This window comes from Gouania willdenowi, chromosome 9, assembly GCF_900634775.1.
Source record: "Gouania willdenowi chromosome 9, fGouWil2.1, whole genome shotgun sequence".
Classification (NCBI taxonomy): domain Eukaryota; kingdom Metazoa; phylum Chordata; class Actinopteri; order Blenniiformes; family Gobiesocidae; genus Gouania; species Gouania willdenowi.
In genome coordinates this window covers 42,405,010-42,421,746 of record NC_041052.1, presented here as the reverse complement: position 1 = coordinate 42,421,746, position 16,737 = coordinate 42,405,010, and the positions used below count along the sequence as shown (strand labels likewise).

Sequence of the window (16,737 nt, the reverse complement as noted above, 5' to 3'; positions counted from 1 at the left end):
TTCTATTACAGGGTTCTGCAGATCCGTAAAAAATAAGGCCTTAATTGTCATTAAAATGTCTTCAATCAATGTTTCAAAAGTCTTACATTTTAACACATATTAAGTATGATTTTATGATTGTAATTAATCTCACGTTTCAAAATAAATGGCAACATTTGTTTTTAAAAATATATATAATTTACCGTAACTTTGCTCAACCATGACAGTGGCGTAGTTGCAGAGGAACTCTGTGCAGATGTGCGTCATTATTGTAGCAACTTTTAACAACATGGGGAAATGTACATTTAAAGAATGTTGCCTGTCCGATGAAGAATTTTCTTAATGCTTTTTATTTTTTGTACTTTTGTTGTTTTATAGATTTCTGGCTGTTTTTCTAGTCATCTTGTATGTTTTGAGTGATTTTCATTATTTTAGTCTGATTTTTTTGTTTGTGTATTTTTGTGTGTTTACTTTGTGGGACACCAGTTGCACGTCTGCACTAAACATCGGCCCTAACACTTTATAATTGAGGTGGCATTTTTTCCCCCCAATTGTGTTGACTGTGAAGTTGGCCTTCAATTTAATTTCAAATGGCATTAAAAAGTCTTGAATTTCATTTGACTGAAGCTGTAAGAACCATGTATTAATTACCTCTAAATGAATAATAAACAAACCAAGACCGACTATAAACAGCAACACAATGACAGACGGGGAGGAAAAGACCAAACAACTATCGTGTGTTCCAAACATTTCTTTACTTAGTGAAGGTATGGACACACCTGGGTGGAGACAAAAAGGAGGAGTATTAACGTTTACTCTGCACGCACGCACACGCACACACACACACACACACACACACACACACACACACACACACACACACACACACACACACAAAACCACCAAATACTGAACCGAAAAATGTATTACAAGCAAAAACAAGAGTAACAGAGACAATGGAAACCCAACTAAAGAAGGACTCCACCAGGCTTTGAACACATACAGTACAGCAACTTAATCCTATGTTCTCTAAGCGTGACATAAATGTAGTTATTTTCATGGTAAAATCATCCATAACTATAAATATAATCAGTAAATTTCAATAATAAGTAAATCAATGCATTACAATTTACAGTGAAATGTTTTTTAATTACATAAACTGTTTGTGTAATGTCACAGTACAGTATTTGTTGGTGTCTGAAAAAGACACAAACCAGGATCTCACCAGGAATTTTTCACAGTGTAGGGGAATCACAAAGGTGAGCGAGCGTTGTAAGGGGGGTCCAGGCGTTTCCCCCTAGAAAATTTAGAACCCTCTGATGGACACATTTTGTGAAGTAAAGCTAAATGTTAACGGTTTTTTAAAAATATATATCTAAATTGATGAATGTAGTTAGAGAGGTAATCATGCTTGGTATAGGTCCTTTGATTCAAAGACGTGCTTTTCAAATTTAAATGAAATGTGTATGTGGGACATGCAGTAATATTGGGACTTATGGACACGCCCCCTCAACTCATTAATGTTTAGATTATGAAGCACACTGTTTATATTGGATGTTGATTATGGGTTACAAAGAGGAGGATACACACAGGCAATATCAGGGCAGCTAAGTAGCAGGGGTCCTCGGGTGAAGACGGGTTTGGCTGATGTATGTGTTTCTGGATTATTCAGATTAAAAAGAGTTAAAACCACTCATGAATGCCTGGAAGTCCAAGTTTGCAACAATTATTACGATGGTACCAATTTAAAAAAGAAAAAACACAGAAAAGCCCCCCACACTGGTGGAAACGCTCTGTAGTGATCAAAATCACACCGTGGGGGCCCTACGGTGTGGCGAGAACTCTGCAAACAGCTTTAAGCTGCATATGTTACACCCTGGTAGTGGTCAGATGTTCAGAAAAGGAGTATAGACATGTACTGGCTAAACAAGACAATACATTACCCTTGGAAATGTGAAAAATCTAAATAATTCAATACAAACTGTAATGAGAACACATAATGATAGTTGAGCACAGATGTGAAGCCTTAAAACATTTTATTAACTCAGGAACTTGAGTAACCTATTGAACACTGTAACATCCATAGTGACGTAAAAAGATGGATGGACCATAAATCAAACCGTAAAGTGTTGTCACGGCAAATTTGCGGTTGACCTCATTTGGAGACATGATTTATTGCTCTGGTTGAATGATGGAGTCCAGGCGAGGCATTGATGATTTTATAAAAAAAAGGTTTATTATAAAACTAAATAAAAAGGAGTACAAAGATGGACAAAATTAGTGACCGCCCGGGCGGACGTCCGATGATCGAGTGGCCCACAGTTCTAACTCATCACGTATATTCCCCCTCAGTCCCCCTCCCTCCTCCCCCCAGGAGATAAAGAGGACAGAGGAGGTGAAAGAAGAGGGTGAAAAGAGACAGTTTCTTCTTTAGGTCAAAACAACCAGTTCTCTGGTATCTCCTGATTGTCGTGAGTGTTGGAGGTGTGTGCGTGTATGGTGTTTGTGTGTATGAATGGATGTGTATTGGGTATGTATGTGTGACTATGTGAGTGTGTGTAGGCATGTGAGTGTGTGATGCCTCTGTGTCTGAGGGATAAGATGTGTTTTGGGAAGCTGACCTGTAGAAGAGAGCAGAAAACATGAGACAGCAGAAATGAAAAGTCTCAACTTAAAGCCTTAAAAAGAATAAGGTCTATGAGTAAATATGTTAATAAACATAACTAACAATTTTGCCCTGAAAGTGTCCAACCCTCCACTGTTACCACAGGTTTAAAATGGAAACACTGCATTTAGTACCAACACTTGTCCCTATGGATGTGTTAAACAACTCAGGACAGAACACCTTTTGTTGACCACACCCACTTTTCAAGTCAGCAAAAGTACTAGAACATGTGACTGATGGTGTCTTTTACATTGATTACTTAAACATTAAATAGTTGTTTTTGTGTGAAAACTACATTTGCTGTTAAGCAAACATGAAGACCATAGAGCTGTCTATGGGAGGAAAACAAATTATTATGAAGCTGAGAGAAGAAGGAAATGATCAGAGCTATGACACAAACATTGGGTATAAACAATACAACAATTTGGAATGTCCTGAAAAAGAAAGAAACTACTGGTGTACTGAGCAACAGACATGGAACAGGTCGACCAAGGGTATCAACAGCAGTTGATGACAGAAACATTGTGAGAGCTGTGAAGAAACACCTAAAGACAACAGTCAGTGACATCACTGCACCTCCACAGAGCAGGGTGAAGGTACCACAATCCACTGTTCTCAGAAGACTTGGAGAGAAGAAATATAGAGACCATACCAATAGATGCAAACCACTCATCAGCAAAAAGAATCAAAAGGCCAGATTGGATTTAGCAAAGAAGTTCAGAGATGATCCACAAATGTTTAGAACAAAGTTTTATGAACTGATGAGACCAAGATGAAAGTGATGGAAAGACCAAAGTATGGAGAAAGAAAAGATCTGCTTATGATCCAAAACACACAAGCTCATCTGTGAAGCATGGTGGAGGTAATATCATGGCTTGGGCTTACATGGCTGCTTCTGGAACAGCCTCACTAGTCTTTATTGATGATGTCACTCATGATGGTAGTAGCAGAATGAATTCTGAAGTCTACATTTACAGAAAAATACATCCAAACTAATCAGGAGAAGTTTCATCATCCAACAAGACAAAGACCCAAAACACACACTGTCAACACAACAAAGGACTTCATCAGAGGGAAAAGTAGAAGATCTTAGACTGACCAATCACTGGACCTTCACCCAATAGAACATTTTAGCTCCTGAAGAGGAGAAACCTCCAGAAACAAACAGGAAGTGAAAGAAGCTGCAGTAAAAGTATGGAAAAACATTTCACATGAAGAATGCAACAGTCTGGTGAAGTCAATGTGTCACAGATTTGATGCACTTATTGTAAGTAAGAATTATGTCACCAAATATTAAATGTTATTCACTTTAAGTTTATTTAATAATTTCTGTTCCAATACTTTTGCTTATACTTGAAAAGTGGGTGTGGTCAAACAAAGGTGTTCTGTCCTGAGTTGTTTAACACGTCTAGATGTAAATACCATGAAATGAAAACTTTTGTCTCATATTCATGTTTTGATCTGAAACCCAAATATCTACAGTATAAAACACAAAGAAATTGACCTTGTTGTTCTAATACTTTTGGACTGTAAATCAACCAGCAGTCAGGAGCCTCCATGCTTTGCCACAAATTACACATTAGCCAATGTAAGACTCCCCATGGTTACAGATTATTAATGTATATTATTCCTCAACAGGATATGTACAATTCATCGACACATTTCACTGTAGGGCTACATTTTATGTGACATTACATCAGTGGGTTTTTGGGTTGTGACACCATTATAATATCACACATTATTGGCATCTCCAGAGACTTCTAGAATTAGCTTTTATTAATGTTTGTTGTTTCCAGGATTAATTGAGTGACAAATTGACAAGATGCACCAGCTCAAATCGTTTCATGCTGCATTTTATTTTTAACCAGATTTATATTTGAGAAAGTGAAAGTGTAGAATACAATTGTTTAAAATTGTATTGTGTGTGTGAGTGGTGTAATGAATTGAAAAATAATAACCCTAACCCTATTAATCAGTAGTTTTATTAATCTAAATTATTAGACATTTCAGGGGACCCAATTTCAAGTCCAGGCGACCCCACATTGGGTCACGACCCCAAGGTTGAAAAATATTCTGGCTTCTGGCTGTGTGTGAGGGAAGTGGGGGGTCCCCTTCTCTGAGTCCATTTTTATTACATTTTAAATTATCTAACCAGACACCTAAACCCATATCTGCAGCTAATACAAAGGCTAGAGATGGAAGTTAGTGGTGCTGTGAATTGATGTATTTGATGTAAATAAAGTAGTAAAAAATATAAATGACATTGTTTTAAAAATAATTATTCGCATTAAACAAAATATTCAAAAAGTGAAACAAACCAAAAATAACAAATAAAAACCAAAACAAATCGAAATTCTCTGAAAAAATGCATTTCCAATAATTTGGGAAATCTTGGCAGCAGGTTTAGAAAAAATAAACTAATTTTTTTTAATTTTTTTTTTTTTTTTTAAAAAGTGACAAACATGCAACTGCTTCTACAGTACAAACGGTAAATACATCTGATCTTATATACAGAAACTTATTCATAACAAAACAGGTCATGTGATCAGCTTCCAGGGGAGTGACATCATCTTTTATTGTGAAATCACTATAATTCCTAAAGCACCTGATACAGACTCTAATCATTCTGGCAAAATACCATATACATAAAACAAAATGGGCACAGACAAACTAACATCATTATGAAAACGAGTTGCATCATTTTTTCAATACTATAACATATTATAGTTATTAAACTGTACCATTAATTCTGTAAATACTTGAAACCTGAAAATCACTAAATGTTTTCATGCTGTTTGTTATTATTGTGTTTTTTTTACTCTTAGTCGTGTGGTTTTCTTAGTTCTCTTTTGTTGTATTCTTAGCTATTGTGTGTTATCTTATTTCTCTGATGTGTTATTTGTATAGACTTTTGTGTCAATCATTTAAGATGGCATATGGTGCATTTTATTGTAATTGCTAATTTGTGTAATGCGCGTAGACATTTCCTTCACCCGCAAACTGTACAACAGAGCTGTTCAAGTACTGGGACGCGATATTTTAATATAAATCGACCATACGATGTTTGTTAAATATTTTAATTGTTGATTTCAAAATAAAAAGACGGCGTTTGTTAAATATTTTAATTGTTGATTTGAAAAATAAAAAAGACGGCGTTTGCTAAATATTTTTAATTGTTAATTAAAAAAGGATGACATATGTTAAATATTTTAATTGTTGATTTAAAAATAAAAAAGACGATGTTTGTTAAATATTTTTAATTGTTAATTAAAAAAAGATGACATTTGTTAAATATTTTAATTGTTGATTTAAAAATAAAAAAGACGGCGTTTGTTAAATATTTTAATTGTTGATTTAAAAAATAAAAAAGACGGCGTTTGTTAAATATTTTTAATTGTTAATTAAAAAAAATGACATTTGTTAAATATTTTAAATGTTGATTTAAAAATAAAAAAGACGGCGTATGTTAAATATTTTAATTGTTAATTTAAAAAGACGACGTTTGTTTAATATTTTAATTGTTAATTAAAAAAGACGACGCATGTTAAATATTTTAATATTAAAAAAAGACAATAAGGAAAAAAACAACCCAAGAGGATATATACATAAACGGATAAAAACACAATACACAACATTTAAAATTAAAAACAAAACAGAAAATACAATAAAAACTAAAATAAATTGTAAATCATTTAAAACAAAGTCGGTCGACCGGATGTAGACGCGTTTCGCGCATGCTTTAAAAGGATCAGGAAGTGATCACGTGATCAGTTTCAAAACAACATTAACAGCGGTAATGTCGACATGTCTTTTTCTAAAACGGACCAGTTTCTTATCGTTGTGTCCATTCTACAGGGTGAGCGTTTCATTTAAAAACACTTTCTAATCTTATCTTTTAGCCGTTATTTATTATTAGCAGCCGTTTGACTTATAATCACATTTAGCTCTTTGTTTGTACAAATGACTTCTACTTATATTGCAACCTTTCCACAAACTTGAAACATGTTGTTTTAATGGTAAAACATTTGCCAAACAATTTTATCATCAGGAATATCCAACAAAGCAGTGTTCTTCACAGTGTAATACCAGACAATTACTAAATAACTCATTATATAGGCCAAAAAAAAATCCCCAAAAATTGTAATTCAAGAAGTTGGAAGGAATATGAAGCCCAACAAAATACACAAAATAACTCCCAAAACACACAAAGTGACTCATGAAACATAAAATGACAACAAAGACAGAGACAGCAACCATTTAAAGTCTGTGTAAAGCAGAAATAAATGTGTGTTCTGAGTTTGTCACACCACAGAAACATGTCATTGACCACTGAGACACATTTGAAAGATGAAAGAAAACGCTAAGAATATAAAATTAGGTCTCAAAATCATGGAAGAACTAGCACTTCTCACTGCTCTGAGACGCTGGGGGCGTGTAAGTGAGAGGCGCTGAAACCACGCCCACGCACGGCATCGCCTCAGCATTTTAACCTGGGAGAGAGCAGTGTGAAAGTGGCTCCAGCGTCGATAGTGCTCGGATCGGGACAAACGAGGTGGAACAAGTATAATACGCGCTGCACAAATAATATGTATGTGTGCTGCTAAACACTCCTTATAACTGGTATAAAATAAACAATTACAGTTTGCATTAAGTCTGACTTTCACAATTACTCATTCCCACAGGTGTATTTAAAAGTTGAGGATGTTTGTATAAAGTACTACATATGTCTTTTTCATAATAACTTTAGTAACGCTATTAGTTTATTAGGAATGTAATGACTCACTCAACTCCCGATACGATTCGATTCACGATTGATTTTACAAAATGGGACAGTAGACAAATATTCCTTTATTTTTTTGGGGGGAAAAACTGTACTATTTTCCTTTTATATTTAATTGTCAAAAGAATCCCTTGATAAACTATTGAAAACAATGCAATTTAACTAAAAATAAATCTTGAATGAAATAAATAAAGGAATAATACACATGAAGATTATGAACATGTTTAAGAGTAGAAGGCGGCCAAAAAGAAAGTAGTAGCAGATTCCGCCCACCGCCTACACTTTTAGACGAGACGCTGTTCAGAAAAAGTACTGCGATTCAATTTTCAGAGTATTGATGTTAACCGTGATACTTATGAATGGATTTTTAACTGCCTCACGATTAATCATTACATTCCTATAGATTATAACACATCACATGATTCTTAATTTATGTGGTTTTGGAATTGTTGGTTCTGACCAGAAACACAACTCTGGGTTAAATTTGCTCATGCACACCATGACTTTATTAACAAACAGCTTTTGACCGTTTTTTCCTCTAAGGCAGTGGTTCCCAACCAGGGGTACGTGTACCCTTAGGGGTACTTCAACCCACCTCAGGGGGTACACAGAAACATTTGACAATTTATTTTTCTAAAATTACGAGACAAATTTCTGCTTGCTCACAGACATTTTCCTTTTCTATCGATAATACATTGTGGCACAACTCTTAAAAATACATTAAAAAAGGTGAAGATCAACACCTAACATGGTCAAAACATCAGAACAATATGAGTGAAGCTTTCAGACGATCCTTCTGAGGCAAATTAACAAAATAAAGGGGTACTCGCCTTAAGACAGAAAAGATAAGGGGTACAAAAAAGGTTGGGAAACACTGCTCTAAGGGACAGCATGTGTGAGTTAGTTGTGTAGTGGGGCTTGTTTTGATGGGAAAAAAATACTAATTTGAATTGAACATAGGTAATTGTAAATGAAAAATGTAATTGAGCCCAACCCTGGTTACACATGCTGTGTACTGGGCTGCGTATGTGGCTGTGTGTGTGGCTGAACCCCTCCCATCCCTCCACAGGTCGCCACTTTCCAAAGAGCCCCTCCCTCCAGCTGGTGGTTCAGGCCAGCTTTAATGGAGAGCCTCTGGACACAGACCCTGTGGACCACCGAGACCAGCCGCTGTTCAACAACGAGTTAGCCTGGGAGCTGGACCGCAGGACTCTCCACCAGCACAGGTTAGCATTAGCATTAGCATTAGCAGCTCCACCACCACCTTCAATCACAGTTTGAAGAAAAAAGTCCCCCAACCCTTTGTAATAACATTTATTTAATTTATCTGTGCTTCAGTTAGAGACGTTCGCCCTTGTTTATCAACCGTTGGTTCAGATCTGATTATATATCGTATTATTTCTGCTCATCTCACGCCTGGTGTGGGACCAAGACTGTTCCTTGTATTTTCAGTTCATGTTCTAATCATGACCATTTTTATCATCATTTTGTTTGTTTTTGTGTATTTTGTTGTTGTTTGTTTCGTTATTCAGTAAATTTTTATCATATTTTATGTGTAGTTAATATTATTTACATTATTCTTTCTCAGTGTGTATGTTTTTGGTGTCGTATGGTTGTTTATGTAATTTTCTATGTTTCTGTTATTTTTGTGTATTTTGTCGTGATCTTTTATATTTTTATTTAATTTATTGTGTCTTTGTTGTCATTTTGTGTGTTGCTGGTAATAGTAAGTATTTTTCTCTCTCTGCGTGTGTTTTTGGTGTCATTTTGTGTATTTTGTTGTTTGTTCTTTTTATTATTCAATATATTTTTCTCCTATTTAGTGTGTTTTTTTTGTCGATTTGTGAGTTGTCTGTAATATTTAGTACACTATATTTAGTCCTAAAAAATAAACATTATAAAACCCCATATTTTTAATGATTTTATTTGTGAATTTTCCTCTCTCTCGCTCAAGTACAAAAACACAAATCAGAAACAACAATAATAATAAAGATAAAGGATGCAGGTGCCATCTTTGGGTACACGTACCCCCATTTGAGAAACACTGGTCTTGAATGATGAGAATTGTAAGTTGTAATTGTTTTCAAAGGTACGTTTTAAATTCTTGGGTGAATTTTTTTTTTTTTTTTTTTAAAGTATAATTTTTATGTAAAGCTTAATTTTTGCACTTTAAACTGTTCACATATTGTTTTTTAAAAGTAGTAAAAAAAACAGAACATGATAAACAATTATGATTATATCATGATTTTAAGATTTATCAAAATTGTGTGTGTGTGTGTGTGTGTGCGCGTGTGTGCGTGTGTGCGTGCTCCTCAGACTCCAGAGGACTCCCATCAAGCTCCACTGCTTTGCTGTCGACCCCATCAGTAAAAAGAGAGAGAGCGTCGGCTACATCGTCCTGGACCTGAGATCGATTCAGGAAGTGAAACAGGTGTTATTCTAATAAAGACGAGTCACTAACAGGAAGTAGCTTCTTCTTCTACTAAAGCTACTGTTGATGTGTTCCAGGAGCCTCGCTGGTATCCACTGCTGAGCAGTAAATATAATAAACATAAACCATCCCTTCTGCTCAGCCTGGGGCTGGAAAATGACCCCAAACACCGTGGAGCCTCACCTGAACCAATCAGAGCAAAGGAAGCCCCGCCTCCACAAGGTCAGCTGATACTTCCGTTTAACGCTTCTTTTTCCTCTCCTTTATACAAGAAAAAACGCCATGTTTAACATTGAAACTTAATGCACATGTTTACACCCTTTAGAGCTCATGTGTCAAACTCAAGGCCCGGGGGCCAAATTCGGCCCTTTGGAGCATCCATGTCAGCCCGCAGAAGAAAATAAAAATGACAGAAAAAACAAGAATCATTGTGTAAATGAAACTCAACAATATTCATAGGGATTCACAGTTACACTGGTGCTTATATAATTTTTAATGTTAAACAATTGAAAAAACTCAAAATTCTTACAAATCCTTCAATTTTCCTCAAATTATTACATAATATTTCCCTTAATTAAATAGAAATTTGTCACAAAATTTTGGAGATGTAAAGTGTAGATTGTGTTAGAATTGATATTCATCACTTGTTGCTTATTACTGTTGGTTTCTTACATATTTAGCATTTTATGTATATGTCTAAGTGTAAACTAGGGAATGATAATATTGAAATTAATGGTTTTCCTGCATAAAGTCTGTGACCCACTAGAGATATCAAACTGCTCCGTATTTGTCCCCTGATCTAAAATGAGTTTGACACCCATTGTTTAATGCGTCTTTCATTTGTTTAATAAAATAAAATGTTTGCTTTTTCTCTGTGTGACACAAACCTCTGTTTGTCTGTTTATGACAATAAAACGTACGGTTCTAGGTCACGTTTACTGATAAACTACTAATAGTTTAGACGCATTTATTTTTCCTCTGTTTCTGGTGCAGGTTCTTCTTCACTGACCGACTTAGAAACTGTTCTGATCCCAGAGAAGAGGTTCTACCCAGTGGAACAGGTTCATAATGTGCTCTATATATATATATATATATATATATATTTATACTGTTTCTTAGCATTTTCATACACTTCTTATATACACTCCCTCTCCACCTGGTTAATTTTTAATGTTTTTACCAGGGTTGGGGTCAATTATTATTTTAATCACATAATTGATCATTAATTACAATTGGAAAAAATGTGTTGTTGTTGTAATTGAGTTAAGATAATTTCCTTTGTAATTGTAATTCATTTTAATGCAGACCTGGTTCTATTACACATACGTAGTCAATAATTATTAAAATATGTTTCACATCAAGTTTACCTGTCACTATTCTTCATGATAATTTTACCGTATAAAAAAAAAAAGATTGATTAGGAATCCTAGCAAGGTAATCAATCGATGAGAAACTAATTAGATGATATATAATATTTATTAGTGTATTTTACAGCTGATTTAAGAGGAAGGTTACATTTAATAAAGGTTATTAACTAAAGGCTCAGTAATTGATATTAACTTAATTTGAACTTCAGTAATTGAAAACATAATTTTAATTGACTTACAAGGGAAAGATAATAATTGATATTGTAATTTGAAATAAATACCAGTCAATTGAACATAGAATCAGAAAGGTTTTTATTTGCCAAGTACAGTTTAAAAACAGTACAGGGTATTAAAGTTGGCAGTTGGGGCAAAAACAAACCAGAAACAATATTAACAATAATGATAAATATAAAGGATAAATATATACATTTATACAAGTGCTGCAGGTAATATTGTGTTTATGGAGGTCAATGTAATTGACCCCAACCCTGGTTTTTACTGCTAATTTTAAATGTTATTTATTTTTAAACTGTTAACTGTTTTCTGCTGCAAATTTAATCATGTAAAGCACAATTAATTAGCTTGTGTATGAAATGCACTTTATAAATATATTTGTCTTGTCTTCCTTTGAGGCATTATAAATAGTCAGAGTAGTTGATAGCTTACAGAACTATCACTTTATTGTAATTTTAAATAAAAACACTTAATACTGGTCCTCTCAGGGTTCCACCTGGCACTAGAATAACCACCTTCTCTTTGTCTTTTATTTTTGTTGATTTCTCATTTTTTAAACAAATATTAATCTACAGTTTACCGTTAATTTGCTCAGCATTTAAGATAATGTGTGTATGTGTTTTGAACTTGTTCTAGTCTGAGCCAAACAAAGACGACAGAGGATCTTTACAACCATCTGATCAGAGAGCACATCCTAATACGCCCCCCCCTACCCCCCCCGTTCATTCTCCGTCCTCTCACACAGAGAGTGAAGCTGAGGGTCTGGTTGAAGAGCTTCATCATGACCAGAAACAGACCACAGATACAGGTGTGTGTTTATTTACACCATGTCTGACAGTGATGGAGCCTAACGTGGGATGTTGTTCCAGATGTGGAGGTTCCTGCTCAGCTTCATTTTCATCCAGATGCTGCCACTGAGGGAGGGGTTTCTGCTCCTAAAGTGTTCATGTCCTCCACTTCACATCACTTCTGCTTCTCCCTGGACCTTTGCAGCTTGAGGAACCTCAGTTTACCTCATTCTATCTCTGCTTCGCTCAGGTGAGCTTTTATAAATGAGCTAAAGTCAGGGCGTTAAGTCATCAATCAACCAATGATTCCATTCAAAGATTGGGACGTAATGATGCACTTTAACTCAGTTGAAATAAATACATAGAAATATTTTTTTTGTCTAATACAGATTCTTCTCTGGTTTATCCCATGGTTCTCAGGGTGAAAACGGAACATGTGATTAAATCGTCTGTATTAAATAGACAGTGCGGCTAAAGTATGTGTTTCTAGATTATTGAGATTAAAAACAGTTTAAACAACCCATTACTATGAAGGTACTGATTGGAAAAGGAAAAAACAACAGAAAATCCTCCTACGCTGGTTAAAACGTACCGTAGGGGGCGATATCACTTCATGGGGATCAAAATCACAACGTCAGGGGCTCTACGCTCAACAGCACTAGTGAGAACCCTGTATCCTTATATTCCTAGCTAAAATGAATAATTATAAACAGACCACAGATTCATCCTCGTAGATTTATGTTGTATTATTGTTTGTTCCAGGTACTCGTACCCGTTCTTTGGCAGTTCATCTCCAATCATGACCAGTCCTCCTGTGGAGCTGCAGTCAAACATGGAGGTGTCTTTTCCTCAGTCCTACTGTGCCTTTGACTTTGCTACGCTACCACATCAGTTACAGGACACTTTCAACAGGTAATAAAAACACAACTGTTAATCATGGATTCAAACTGTACAATAAGGTGGTCCACATTTAGATTCTCTTCATTAGAACCCTGCATTTGTTTCCACATCTCACCAAATTATTTGGATCTAAATTTTATGCAAAGGAATTCATATTTAGAAGTTGCACAAGACACTTTAAAATCTCTCCGTACTATAGCCTAGCGAGCTAAATAAAAAACTGAAAGTTGTGCTCTTTGAGAACTTAGAGGAAGAGTTCAAAGAAACTCATCGTGCTGCTGGTGTTTTTTTTACTGCTCTATGTCTAATATTCTCAGCCTGGGACTCTCTGTTGAGGTGTTTCTGTTGTTTACAGCCTGTGACGGCAGTGATTTTAATCTGCCTTTAAAACCTCAACTTTGAAAATACCTAAAGGTCATTTCCTGTCTTTGTGTGACAGAGTTCCTCTGGTTGTAGAGGTGTGGCACAGAGACTCCACCAGCAGGGACCAGCTGATTGGTCGAGCCTCCATCCAGTTGTCAGTTCTGCTGAGCTCTGAAAGGTTTGGGTTCCTGGGGTCGACTGGAGAGCAGGGCTGGAGGCAAAGTGTGCAGGAGCAGATCCCCGTGGTCGGGGCTCAGTGGTAGGAGACATGTTGATGTGTCTGAAGGTTCTCAATATGGGTTCCTCTGTGGGTTCCGCCATTTAAAAGCTTTGTTTTCGTCCATTAGCCCCACTGAGACGGTGGCAGAGCTGAGATACACAGCAACCCTAGAGGACCTGGGACTGGTCAACGTGAAAATGACGGTAAGATCTCACCTCTTCAGCCACAACAGACTCACCGGCGGGGGCAGTTCCAGTTGACTCTCACGGGTCTAAATGTTATTAAAGAATGAATGAAATCACACATTCTATACCTTTCCGTAATCCAAAGAAACTGTAGAAGCTAAAACTGTAGCCAACCCACATTCAGAACTAAAGACGACAGCACACACACCAGGACATTGTGTTCAAAGAGGGAAAAGTCGACAAATCTGCAAACACTACGTTTTTCCACTACTGTGAGTCACAAAATAAACACAGATCTCTATAACAAGAGTCTACGTGAAGCTACAGGCTGAGCTAAATCCACTGATATACAGGTCAGGTATGTTACGTACCAAAACAACGCCACAAAATCAGAAAATACACAGCAGAAAAAGTCAGCAATGATGACAAATTGTGTCTTTCCTTTGTTGTTTTTTATCAAAAATTGCTCCAATGTGCATAAAAGTCCATATTTTTGATAAATCCAAATTGTGTTGTCAGATAGATACCGCCATTACACACATCTGATCACTTCTCAATTGAGAAATCTGTCCAATGAGCGCACAGCACTTGTGCATAAAATGGCCGGTCCCTCCTTTAACCAGCTCTGATTGGCCAGGGCTAAAGCCACTCCCATAGTGTTTGATATCACTAATTTCTACAGGCTCTGAGCTTTGCAACGCTATGTCAAACATTGTGATCGGTCAAAGCGTTGCTGAATAACACCCATACGTAACAGCATCAAAGAGTGGAACCAAAAATAGCATTACGTATGGCACAGCAGAAACCTGGATACGTGTTTATTTTAAGCCAAATTTAAACAGCTAGTGGTCAAAAACGTTTTTGTACAAAAATATATGTTATGGATACGTGATTTTTGGAGAAAAGTGGCTGGGGCTTAAGAGGCTTAGGGTTCTTTTATTTTTTACTATATTTTTGAAAAGCCTGTTTATGATGCAGCTTAATTTGCTAATTTTATTGTTGCCTTTTAAACTCTTTTACTGAGGACATTTTTGTGATTGTCTTCATCTCTGGATCGTTTCACTTTTTAATCATGTAAAGCACATTTTGTTCCCACTTTTTGTTTTCTAGAACAACCCTCCAGTTCACACACAGCCACCTGTCCCTCAGCCTGTGTCTGTAGAACCTCCAATGGTTCCACCAATGGTTCCTCCAATGGTTCCTCAGTGTTCCAGAGACACCCTGGAGTACCAGACTGCCCTGGAACTGGAACTGTGGAAAAAGGAGCAGGAGGATTTGTTCGATGATCAGGTAAACACGCGTGCGCACGCACACACACACACACACACACACACACACACACACACACACACACACACACACACACACACACACACACACACACACACACACACACACACACACACACACACACACACACACAGGTGTCTCAAGGGTTCCACTCTTTCATGTTTTTATTTAATAATAATAATAATGCATCAATTTTATATAGCGCTTTATCGCAAAGTCTTAAACAAATACTTGTGGTAATATAGTATATGCTGCAGGGTTGGGGTCAATTATAGATGTAATTGATAATTAATTGCAATTATGATGCATTTATAATTGTAATTGGGAAAAAATTGTTTTCTGTTATAGTTGTAATTAAGTTGAGATTATTTACTTTTTAGTTGTCTTGAAAACTGTCATTTACCATTTAATTAAACCCAAACCATGTAACATGTAACCATGTAGTTATTAATTATTAAAATATGTTTCAGATCAACTTTCCCCACTACCTGTCACTTCTCCTCAGGATAATTGTATCATTTATAATAATAATAATAATAATAATAATAATAATAATAATGCATCAGTTTTATATAACACTTTATCATAGACACTCAAAGTCGCTTTACAGAATTAAGGCATTATTCTTTCACTCCACACTTAGTGGTGGTAAACTACTATTGTAGCTACAGCTGCCCTGGGGCAGACTGACGGAAGCGAGGCTGCCATAGTGCGCCATCGGCCCCTCCGACCACCACCAACACTCACTCACACACTACATTCATACTAGGCAATGTAGGTGAAGTGCCTTGCCCAAGGGCACAATGACAGATACCACTGGGTGACTGTCACCCCACTGTGGCACCTGGAATTCTCAGTGGTCTCCATCCAACTACTAACCAGGCCCAGACCTGCTTAGCTTCAGAGATCTAACGGGATCGGGCAATGACAGGCTGGTGTGGCCACAATATATATAGATCTAGGGGTGTACTGACAAAAAAATGATCAGACACCCACATCAAAAATATTATTACCAATATTGTCATTGATTAGTAAGCCTAAAAATAATTATTATAATAATTCATTTTATTTAAAAGCACCTTTCAGGCCACCCAATGACACTTTACAATAAAAACAGAATAATTAAAGCAGTGCAACACATTATAAAACACAATAATGCAAAAAAGAAAAATTGAGGAACATTTTACCATTAAAAAAAAATCTGTCTGCCACTCTGTCTGCTCCGTCGTGTGTACTATCCAAAGGACCGCTGTCCTTTGGATGGTATGCTGCTAGCTGTTACATAGTTAGCATTGAGTTGCTACCTGTTACATAGTTAGCATTGAGTTGCTACCTGTTACATAGTTAGCATTGAGGTGCTACCTGTTACATAGTTAGCATTGAGGTGCTAGCTGTTACATAGTTAGCATTGAGGTGCTAGCTGTTACATACTTAGCATTGAGTTGCTAGCTGTTACATAGTTAGCTTTGAGGTGCTAGCTGTTACATAGTTAGCATTGAGGTGCTAGCTGTTACATAGTTAGCATTGAGGTGCTA

At 36.2% G+C, this 16,737-nt stretch overlaps 1 protein-coding gene and 1 pseudogene across 2 annotated transcripts in view; one reads left to right on the top strand and one right to left on the bottom strand.

The window, feature by feature from the left end:
• Window positions 1-6,365: 6,365 nt before the first annotated feature.
• cep120 (centrosomal protein 120) overlaps window positions 6,366-16,737 on the top strand; it is a 29,109-nt gene continuing 18,737 nt past the window's right edge. The window contains exons 1-11 of one of the 2 annotated variants that reach the window (XM_028457764.1): window positions 6,366-6,500; window positions 8,494-8,650; window positions 9,741-9,855; window positions 9,933-10,077; window positions 10,849-10,916; window positions 12,093-12,264; window positions 12,326-12,494; window positions 13,007-13,156; window positions 13,584-13,766; window positions 13,855-13,930; window positions 15,023-15,202. In XM_028457764.1, coding sequence (XP_028313565.1) covers window positions 6,449-6,500; window positions 8,494-8,650; window positions 9,741-9,855; window positions 9,933-10,077; window positions 10,849-10,916; window positions 12,093-12,264; window positions 12,326-12,494; window positions 13,007-13,156; window positions 13,584-13,766; window positions 13,855-13,930; window positions 15,023-15,202 — 1,467 coding nt within the window. In that variant the 5' untranslated portion in view covers window positions 6,366-6,448. Of the gene's footprint in view, window positions 6,501-8,493; window positions 8,651-9,740; window positions 9,856-9,932; window positions 10,078-10,848; window positions 10,926-12,092; window positions 12,265-12,325; window positions 12,495-13,006; window positions 13,157-13,583; window positions 13,767-13,854; window positions 13,931-15,022; window positions 15,203-16,737 lie in introns of both variants that reach the window. The other variant, XM_028457765.1, reaches the window with a different exon arrangement.
• Window positions 16,035-16,151, bottom strand: LOC114470485 (uncharacterized; annotated as a pseudogene).